The sequence below is a fragment of the Bufo bufo genome, chromosome 6 (genome assembly GCF_905171765.1).
Source record: "Bufo bufo chromosome 6, aBufBuf1.1, whole genome shotgun sequence".
Lineage (NCBI taxonomy): Eukaryota > Metazoa > Chordata > Amphibia > Anura > Bufonidae > Bufo > Bufo bufo.
Genome location: NC_053394.1, coordinates 424,130,648 through 424,140,003, shown reverse-complemented (window position 1 = coordinate 424,140,003; position 9,356 = coordinate 424,130,648). Strand labels below are relative to the sequence as shown.

The 9,356-nt window shown below is 44.3% G+C and overlaps 1 protein-coding gene across 2 annotated transcripts; it reads left to right on the top strand.

Moving 5' to 3' along the window:
- Nucleotides 1–807: 807 nt before the first annotated feature.
- On the top strand, nt 808–7,795 carry LOC121005021 (cytochrome b-245 chaperone 1 homolog). 2 transcript variants are annotated; one of them, XM_040437519.1, is made up of 7 exons: nt 808–894; nt 1,783–1,875; nt 3,978–4,019; nt 4,487–4,560; nt 4,783–4,879; nt 4,971–5,115; nt 5,196–7,795. In XM_040437519.1, exons 2-7 carry the CDS (start codon nt 1,791–1,793, stop codon nt 5,311–5,313), a joined length of 561 nt encoding a protein of 186 aa, XP_040293453.1. In that variant the 5' UTR covers nt 808–894; nt 1,783–1,790; the 3' UTR covers nt 5,314–7,795. The 2 variants fall into 2 exon arrangements, with proteins under 2 accessions (XP_040293453.1, XP_040293452.1); XM_040437518.1 differs by having other exon boundaries at nt 863–894; nt 1,778–1,875.
- The last annotated feature ends 1,561 nt before the right edge of the window (nt 7,796–9,356 follow it).

Sequence of the window (9,356 nt, the reverse complement as noted above, 5' to 3'; positions counted from 1 at the left end):
TCCTGCAAAGGAGACAACAATTTAGACCGCATTTTTTTTCTACTGTCTTGACAACGGTATAAACAGACTGGTTGTTACGCAAGGGGTCATGTGCCTTCAGTAAACTGAGGCAGATACCAGCAGCTGTAAAACTACTAATCCCTGAATGACCTGGGGATCTTACAGCTGTTGTAGTTTCCGTTTGTAATGTACGGCCAATTATGCGCCCCCTGGTGGTCAGCGCAAGAGTAGTACTGTGTTATAAATGTGCCATCCAGTGTTCTCTATTGGTTATTATGAGCGTGACCTGAGCTGGACCCTGACGGCGCACTGAATGGAGGCAGTGCCATCTAGTGTTAAGTATTGGTATAGCAAGATGAAAGTGTACGCCACCCAGTGCTCAGTACTGGTATACCGCATTTGCAGAGCCATCTAGTGTTCTATGGCTATAACAAATCGAGCTAAAGCCTCCTGGCGGTAAATGTTGGAATAGCATTATGAAGTAAAACTGATGCAGAGCCATCTAGTGGCCAGTGTTGGAAAATAAATATAAACTGCAGGTATGCAGAGCCCTCTAGTGGTCAATATTAGAATAGCATTATGAAGTAAACTGATGCATTGCCATCTAGTGGCCAGTGTTGGAATAGAAATCTAAACTATGGAGATGCAGAGCCACCTGGTGGTTAGTATCGGAATAGCAGTACGGAAACCGATGCAGTGCCATCTAGTGACCAATGTTGGAATAACATTATGAGGTAAACAGACACATTGCCGTCTAGTGGCCAGTGCTGGTATAGCTTTATGCATGTAAAGGCTGGGCGGGACATCCCGTATCCCAGCATACCCTGCGGTGTAGCGTGTATTGGGGAAGCGCAGAGCTGTAGACAGAAGAGCTTCAGGTGCAGTAGTAGGAAGGTAAGTCCAGTGTACGGTGTACCTACCGACTTGTGTGATGGAAGCCCAGAGGCTGCTGATGTCTGTGTTACTACAGGAGGGGCAGGGAGGAACTTCCTCTGTATTGAGCAATAACAAAGCAGGGAGGGGTGCAGCCTTCTCATGTGTCCTCATCTGCAGTGCTGTTACAGTGTATACACGCAGGCGATGAACCCCAGAAGTTGCACATTTGTATTCCTCAGACTTGGCACCTACAGTCCTACTCCTGCATGATCCTAGCTGCTGTGTAGCTTGTTTACATGTGGTAGGACTACTACTCCCAGCATGTACCTTGTCACTGCTTCTAGAACCACAATTCTGGGTTCATATGGCAGCGGGCGCTTCTTTAGGACTCGCCCCTAGCCCCTTAGTCGCCACTTATCCCTATTTCATGCCTCTTAATGATTGCCTCATGTGACGCTGCTCCCTCCGGGTGACAAGTCTCTGCCCAAACACTTCCCCATTCTTTCTTCCCCATTCTCAGACCTTTACTTTCAGTTTTCAGTGATGGTCCCAGGGGTCTGAAGAGGAGACAACAGCTTGGGGCCCTTCAGAAATTGTCGTTGTCCCTCCCCCACCCATTACGCAGGTTCCAGGGGGCTCCTGCTTGGATTGTAGAAGGGTCAGACTGGGCCTTTGTGGCCCCCTATGGTATCAGAGCCTGGGCCCACTGGAGGATCCTCTGACACTAGATTGTAGGACCATGCTGGGTTTGGGTGACACTCATACCTTTCTAGATGATCTCCTAGGCAAGACTGCTACCGAGTCCAGTCTGTCCATAGGCGACACGTCCGTTAGTTTCGGTCTTTTCTTTCCCAGCCTCATTGGCGGTTTTCTGATCTCATTTTGTCTCTTCTTCTTCTATGACAGACCCCGTCATGTATATGCAGGTAGAAAGCCACACCGGGACCCTCCTACATCTGAAAAGGAATCCCAGCATCCGCTCGTGGTCGCTGTTAGTTGGTGAGTTGTAAGAGTTTATGTGCTACATTACAAAGTCTGTCTGGAAACCATCATCAAGCAGTTTAGCTGCTGTTGATGGACCTTAATACTTATAATTGCTTATTATGGCTCATGACATGATATATAGTAAGGTTATCTTGTGTAAACACTTACTTTGGAATATCTAAATGGCCTGAATAACATGTACAGGTTCTTCTAAAAAAATTAGCATATTGTGATAAAGTTCATTATTTTCTGTAATGTACTGATAAACATTAGACTTTCATATATTTTAGATTCATTACACACAACTGAAGTAGTTCAAGCTTTTTCTTGTTTTAATATTGATGATTTTGGCATACAGCTCATGAAAACCCCAAATTCCTATCTCAAAAAATTAGCATATCATGAAAAGGTTCTCTAAACGAGCTATTAACCTAATCATCTGAATCAACTAATTAACTCTAAACACCTGCAAAAGATTCCTGAGGCTTTTAAAAACTCCCAGCCTGGTTCATTACTCAAAACCGCAATCATGGGTAAGACTGCCGACCTGACTGCTGTCCAGAAGGCCATCATTGACACCCTCAAGCAAGAGGGTAAGACACAGAAAGAAATTTCTGAACGAATAGGCTGTTCCCAGAGTGCTGTATCAAGGCACCTCAGTGGGAAGTCTGTGGGAAGGAAAAAGTGTGGCAGAAAACGCTGCACAACGAGAAGAGGTGACCGGACCCTGAGGAAGATTGTGGAGAAGAACGGATTCCAGACCTTGGGGGACCTGCGGAAGCAGTGGACTGAGTCTTGAGTAGAAACATCCAGAGCCACCGTGTACAGGCGTGTGCAGGAAATGGGCTACAGGTGCCGCATTCCCCAGGTCAAGCCACTTTTTGAACCAGAAACAGCGGCAGAAGCGCCTGACCTGGGCTACAGAGAAGCAGCACTGGACTGTTGCTCAGTGGTCCAAAGTACTTTTTTCCGATGAAAGCAAATTTTGCATGTCATTCGGAAATAAAGGTGCCAGAGTCTGGAGGAAGACTGGGGAGAGGAAAATGCCAAAATGCCTGAAGTCCAGTGTCAAGTACCCACAGTCAGTGATGGTCTGGGGTGCCATGTCAGCTGCTGGTGTTGGTCCACTGTGTTTTATCAAGGGCAGGGTCAATGCAGCTAGCTATCAGGAGATTTTGGAGCACTTCATGCTTCCATCTGCTGAAAAGCTTTATGGAGATGAAGATTTCATTTTTCAGCACGACCTGCCACCTGCTCACAGTGCCAAAACCACTGGTAAATGGTTTACTGACCATGGTATTACTGTGCTCAATTGGCCTGCCAACTCTCCTGACCTGAACCCCATAGAGAATCTGTGGGATATTGGGAAGAGAAAGTTGAGAGACGCAAGACCCAACACTCTGGATGAGCTTAAGGCCGCTATCGAAGCATCCTGGGCCTCCATAACACCTCAGCAGTGCCACAGGCTGATTGCCTCCATGCCACGCCGCATTGAAGCAGTCATTTCTGCAAAAGGATTCCCGACCAAGTATTGAGTGCAGAACTGAACTTCATTATTTGAAGGTTGACTTTTTTTGTATTAAAAACACTTTTATTTTATTGGTCGGATGAAATATGCTAATTTTTTGAGATAGGAATTTTGGGTTTTCATGAGCTGAATGCCAAAATCATCAATATTAAAACAAGAAAAGGCTTGAACTACTTCAGTTGTGTGTAATGAATCTAAAATATAAGAAAGTCTAATGTTTATCAGTACATTACAGAAAATAATGAACTTTATCACAATATGCAAATTTTTTGAGAAGAACCTGTAGTTTACAACTTACAGATCTGGATGGGGGTGGAGATATTGTGGCTATAGAATGGGGGGTGGCAGGGGATAGTGAGGCTACAAAAATTGGGGGCGGTGGGGGATAGTGAGGGTATAAAATCCACAGCCAATTTAGAGCAGTGCACCAATTGTCTACTTAATAAATAGAAATGCTTAAAAAGAGTCCGTGAACAGCAACATGCTGATGGTTTCCATTTCGAGGTAAATGTGACCAGTGATCCTCTAACGTGTAACATGATATAATGAAACGTGAAGTAAAATGTACAATATATTACATCTCCTATAGGGATCTCCTCGGTCGGCTTGGCTGCAGCCTATTACAGTACAGGTAGGTACTGGCTTCCTTGAGTAGTATATAAAGTTTGTGCTTCATGGTGGACCTAAAAATACAGTGTATCCTCCCCACAGTGGACGTCGGGACCCTGATGCTGTGGCAACATCAGCCACAGTTCTCTGGGTAGGGTTGTGTCTTCCACCAAGGCTCCCTCGTCTATGCCAGATGGGGGGAAGGTGACAGCTATTCCCACCATTTCTCGAAGCTTGGAGATCAAGGCCATACATATTAGATGGCCTCAGCTCCATCTGTCTAGTCCAAGTCACCTCAGATGCCAGCTCTTGGGTGAGGGTCTTCCAGGCCCCATAGACATTAGGCCACCACATATGTCTATGGCTCTAGCTTTGAAGGCATGTATCTGAATATAACTTTTTGATGGACTTTGATTGTACTATGGGGACTGTTGGCCTCATACTCTGTAATTCTGTAGCTGTCCTCCTGAAGTTTTCCTCTGACCCTAGATTCCTGGGCGTGGAAGCTCTTTTATGTGGCCGGCTGCCTGTTTGTGGCTCTTCAGAATCTTGAAGATTGGGAGGTAAGCTAAAAACTACATCTCAGGTTGTCCTCAGGTCGGTAGAAGTTACACATGAGCTTGTTGGGTCTAGCCATGTATGATAAAGGTGTAAGACAGGCTTAAGTCTAACAACCCCATTTTCCAAGCATCTCTAGTAGATTAAAAGGGTCAGATGGGGCTACATTGAAGACATCATGTTGGTCTCTCTAAGCCACTAGGTGGATGTTTTTCTCTTTCTCTCAGGAAGCAATATTTGATAAGAAGGCTGGGAAAGCCGTCCTAAAGACATTCAACTTGTACAAGAAAGTTCTCACGTTTTGTAAAGGAGGCCAAGAGCAAGGTAGGTGGTGAGGCTGACACCATCAAGAAGTTCCTGGTGGACATAAGCTAGATGGACATAGTGCCCACATGCAATATGTTCTTTTCCATAGTGGTGGTACTTATCAAAGAGATTCGGGATGTGAACGTTGAGGAGGAGAAGGTACGATATTTTGGGAAAGGCTACCTCATTGTCCTACGTTTTGTCACTGGCATCTCCCACCCTCTTACACAGAGTGCCTTGCTCGGAGGTAGAAGGTAAGTTCTTCAAGGGTCTCTTTTCTGTGGTGAAACCTTTGGGGCTCATCTGATCCTTTTTTTTTTTTTTTTTCGCCCAGTGACGTGGAAGCAGTGGCAAAACTTCTGACCACCTTTTTAGACCTGAACCTGGCAAGTTTCCACTCCCAAATCAAGGAGGAGAGCAGTGACAGTGAAGAGACTCTGGATAATGAATGAGTTGACGCGAATATTGGCCACCAACATACCCAAGATACATGGTGGTCTTGCAGACCAAAGCAAAATATTATTATTTTTTTAGGGTCTCTTTAATTGTATTTTAGTTTTGCACTATCCTTATAGCGCCATCTTCTGTGCCTTGAAGGGCGATTTGCCTTAGTTGCCTCCAACTATTTATTTATTGCAGAAGAATACCAAATCCAACTGTGGTTTGGTATTAATTGTCCACTAGGGGGAGCTTATCGTGTGTCTTATTCTGGATACACAGCTTTTTCTCCAACTTTATGAGAAGTCAAGCACTCCCTGTTCATCCAAAGGGAAAAAAATCAATATGGGTTGTTTTTAGATTATATATATATTTTTTTTTTATTCAAAGCACACTTTCTGGTACTTAAATGGGACTGTTCAGGATTTTCTTTTATAGAAACGGCGCCCCTCTTCTCCATGGACGTGTCTGGTATTGCAATACCAGTAACAACCAGAGTGACGTTGTTCTTCTAAGCTTTGTTACATGACGCCTGTGTGATAATATAGTATGTAAACAATTACCGCCATCTAATTGACGGTTGCGTTGCGCTGTTACTGGTACGGTGCAGTTTTTGCTTGGTATAAAGAGCTCCCAATCGGATTTTTGGGAGGTCTGTTAGTATTATTAGAGCTGCTTGCAGTGCATTAGGCTTAAAGTCTTCTGTAAAGGGTTAAAAGGGAAATATCCCTTTAATATAAGGCAGCGGCGGTGTTCCTGGTCTGCTGCGTATTGTACATTCCTTAGTGCTGACGGGTCTGGATTCAGGGGTCAGATGAAAGGTTAGGCCGGCGGAGAATGATCAAAATATTTCTTAATATATCTGTATAGTGGTCTGAGCTGATACAAAGGTCCAAACCCTCTGCATAGTAATTAACCCTTTAAGAGCCAAGCCACTGAGGGTTGTTTGCGGGACGAGTTATATTTTTGAATGGCACCTATGCATTTAACATATAATGCATACAAAAATTTGTGATATGATAGGAATTTTTTAAAATTTTATATATAAATTATTTTTCTTTTCTTTGAACCTGCGATCACTTCATCCTATTATACCCTCCCTCTGGCCGGGTGTAACGAGAGCACACTGTCACAGGAGGACTAAGGGGTAAATGATAATTTTATCATTGCTTGCAGCCACCACTAGAGGGAGCTCGGTGCATACTCTATACATAGTACTTCCGATTATTTTTTTTTTTTTTATACTGATCACCTATTTTCTGGATAGGTCATCAGTATCTGATTGGTGGGGGCCTGACACCCCCTCTGATAAATTGTTTGAGAAGGCTGCAGTGCTCCTGTGACATCCCGTAGCCTAGGGGCAGCTCAAGTGAATGGGACTGAGCCGCAATACCAAGTACAGCCACTATGCAATGTACGGTGCTGTTCTTGGAAAGCTGCGAGGAGCCTGGTGTGCACACCAGAGCTCGGCAGCTTCCTCAATGAGCTGATCGGTGGGGGTTCTGGGTGTCGGACCCCACCGATCAGATTCTGATGACCTATCTTTAGGATAGTTCATCAGCTAAATAAAGAGAGTTGTAAAACCCCTTTAATAGTAACACTGTATGCAGTAAGCTCCCCCTAGTGGTGACTGCAGGAGCCAGAATATATGCCAATGCAGGGAATCTGAAGCTCTACCTCTATAAAGATATATTAGGAAGTTAAAAGTTGTACGTCCACTTTAAGCCATAAGCGGGTGGTGCTCAGTGCATTCGTATGACGTGGCTTGGCAGAAATAGTCACCTACATCTACCCACCGTCTATAACCTTACTTTCCACAGACTTAGAGTCGGGTCCTAAAATGCTGTAAAATATATTTATTCTACATCTGAATTGTGTATTTCATGTATTTTCTGCTGCCGTTTAAATGCAATATAAAGGTACTTAAAGGGGATGTTCATTTTTGACCAAATGCTGCTTCCTTGGACACGACCCACCCCCTCGACACTCCAGATTATCTCTTAGTGTCTATGAAATAAATACTGCTCTGTAAATGAAAGAAATGCTGGTAGACTTCTAGGAACGGTAGTAGGAATGGCCATCTTATAGATTTAAAGGGACAGTAACTCCAAATAAAACTAATATATTGAATATACTACAAGCTAGACTTTTCATACATCTATACAGAGAACTAGAGGATTATTTATGTATTCCTCTTTACAGTCTCACTTTATGGCTGCTGTAAAATATTAACTTTAGTACGGAAGGTACAATAGTTTATTGCAGCTCTTGGCTTGTTTCTCACCGCGGACTAAGGCAGTGGTCCCTAACGTGTGGCTCTACAGCTGTTGTCTAATGTGGGTATGGGCCGTCAGGGCATGCTGGGAGTTGTAGTTTTGCCTAAGCTGGAGAGTGACGGGTTAGGGACCAGTGGCTTCAAGAAAGTCAAAGAAACCAGACGTCTTGGCTTTAATTATGACAGGCTGTAAAGCAAGACCTTCCTGGGGGTGTGTGATAGAGTATCTAGTGGTCGGGTCCCTTTTAAGCAGTGGTTTCCAAAGTGTATTGCGGCTGCCATATCTAGACCCCCCCTCCCCCTCTGGCGCTTGAACTTGTGGCGGTCTGCATGAGGCCTACTACAGTTCTGCAGGACCAACCCTCACTGTACATGGTGTAGACATGTTACATTGTATGTATTATATGTGTATTACAGAAAAAGACTTAATTATATCTGATTACTTGAAACCCACGGGCTGTGTGTACGTGACTTGTATTGTTTTTTTTATACAATGAATAAAAGATAAGACAGTGACGGCCGCAAAAAACGCATCGCTGCTTCTTGTTTTCAATATTTGGATGCCAATGTGTCACTTTTATATCCAGTTAAAGGTACACTCCAGACAAAACTGATCACTCAGGATCAGTAAAGGATAAGTAATGTAAGTTATGTACACAGTGACTCCACCAGCAGAATAGTGAGTGCAGCTCTGAAGTATAAGGCTCCATTCACACGTCCGTGGTGTGTTGCGGATCCGCAACACACCCGCCCGGCACCCCTATAGAAATGCCTATTCTTGTCTGCAAGATCGGGGCAGCGCTCCGCAAATGCGGACAGCACACTGTGTGCTGTCCGCATCCATTCCATCCCTATAGAAAGTGAATGGGTCCGCACCCGTTCCGCAAAATTGCGGAACGAATGCGGACGTGTGAATGGAGCCTAATACAGGATGTAACTCGGGATCAGTACAGGATAAGTAATGTATGTACACAGTGACTGCACCAGCAGAATAGTGAGTGCAGCTCTGGAGTATAATACAGGATGTAACTCAGGATTAGTACAGGGTAAGTAATGTAATGTATGTACACAGTGACTGCACCAGCAGAATAGTGAGTGCAGCTCTGGAGTATAATACAGGATGTAACTCAGGATCAGTACAGGATAAGTAATGTATGTACACAGTGACTGCACCAGCAGAATAGTGAGTGCAGCTCTGGAGTATAATACAGGATGTAACTCAGGATCAGTACAGGATAAGTAATGTATGTACACAGTGACTGCACCAGCAGAATAGTGAGTGCAGCTCTGGAGTATAATACAGGATGTAACTCAGGATCAGTACAGGATAAGTAATGTATGTACACAGTGACTGCACCAGCAGAATAGTGAGTGCAGCTCTGCAGTATAATACAGGATGTAAGTATCAGCACAGGATAGGTCATGTAATGTATAAATAAATTCGAAGGGGTTTTCCAGGAGTTTAATATTGATAGCCTATCCTCAGGACACATCATAAATATCTGATCAGTGGGGGTCCGGCAACTGACATCCTCACCAATCGGCTATTTAAACAGCTTACCAAGAACAGCGCCATACATTGCATAGTGGCTGCACTTGAAATTGCAGCCTAGCCCATTCACTCGACTGAGATGGTCATAGGCCTTGTGACCAATGAATGTGACATCACTGCCCTAGGAAGACTCGAGCACTGCATCCTCTTCGACCAGCTCACTGGCAGGGGTGCTGGGTGTCGGACTCCCACCGATCAAATAATAATGACCTATCCTGAGGATAGTCCAT

Bases quoted from the DNA above. Each gene is read 5' to 3' on its own strand.
- LOC121005021 (XM_040437519.1), top strand. From the start codon at position 1,791: ATGTATATGCAGGTAGAAAGCCACACCGGGACCCTCCTACATCTGAAA. The intron at 4,880-4,970 runs GTAGGTGGTGAG...TCTTTTCCATAG, and splicing joins TAAAGGAGGCCAAGAGCAAG to TGGTGGTACTTATCAAAGAG. The intron at 5,116-5,195 runs GTAAGTTCTTCA...TTTTTCGCCCAG, and splicing joins GCCTTGCTCGGAGGTAGAAG to TGACGTGGAAGCAGTGGCAA.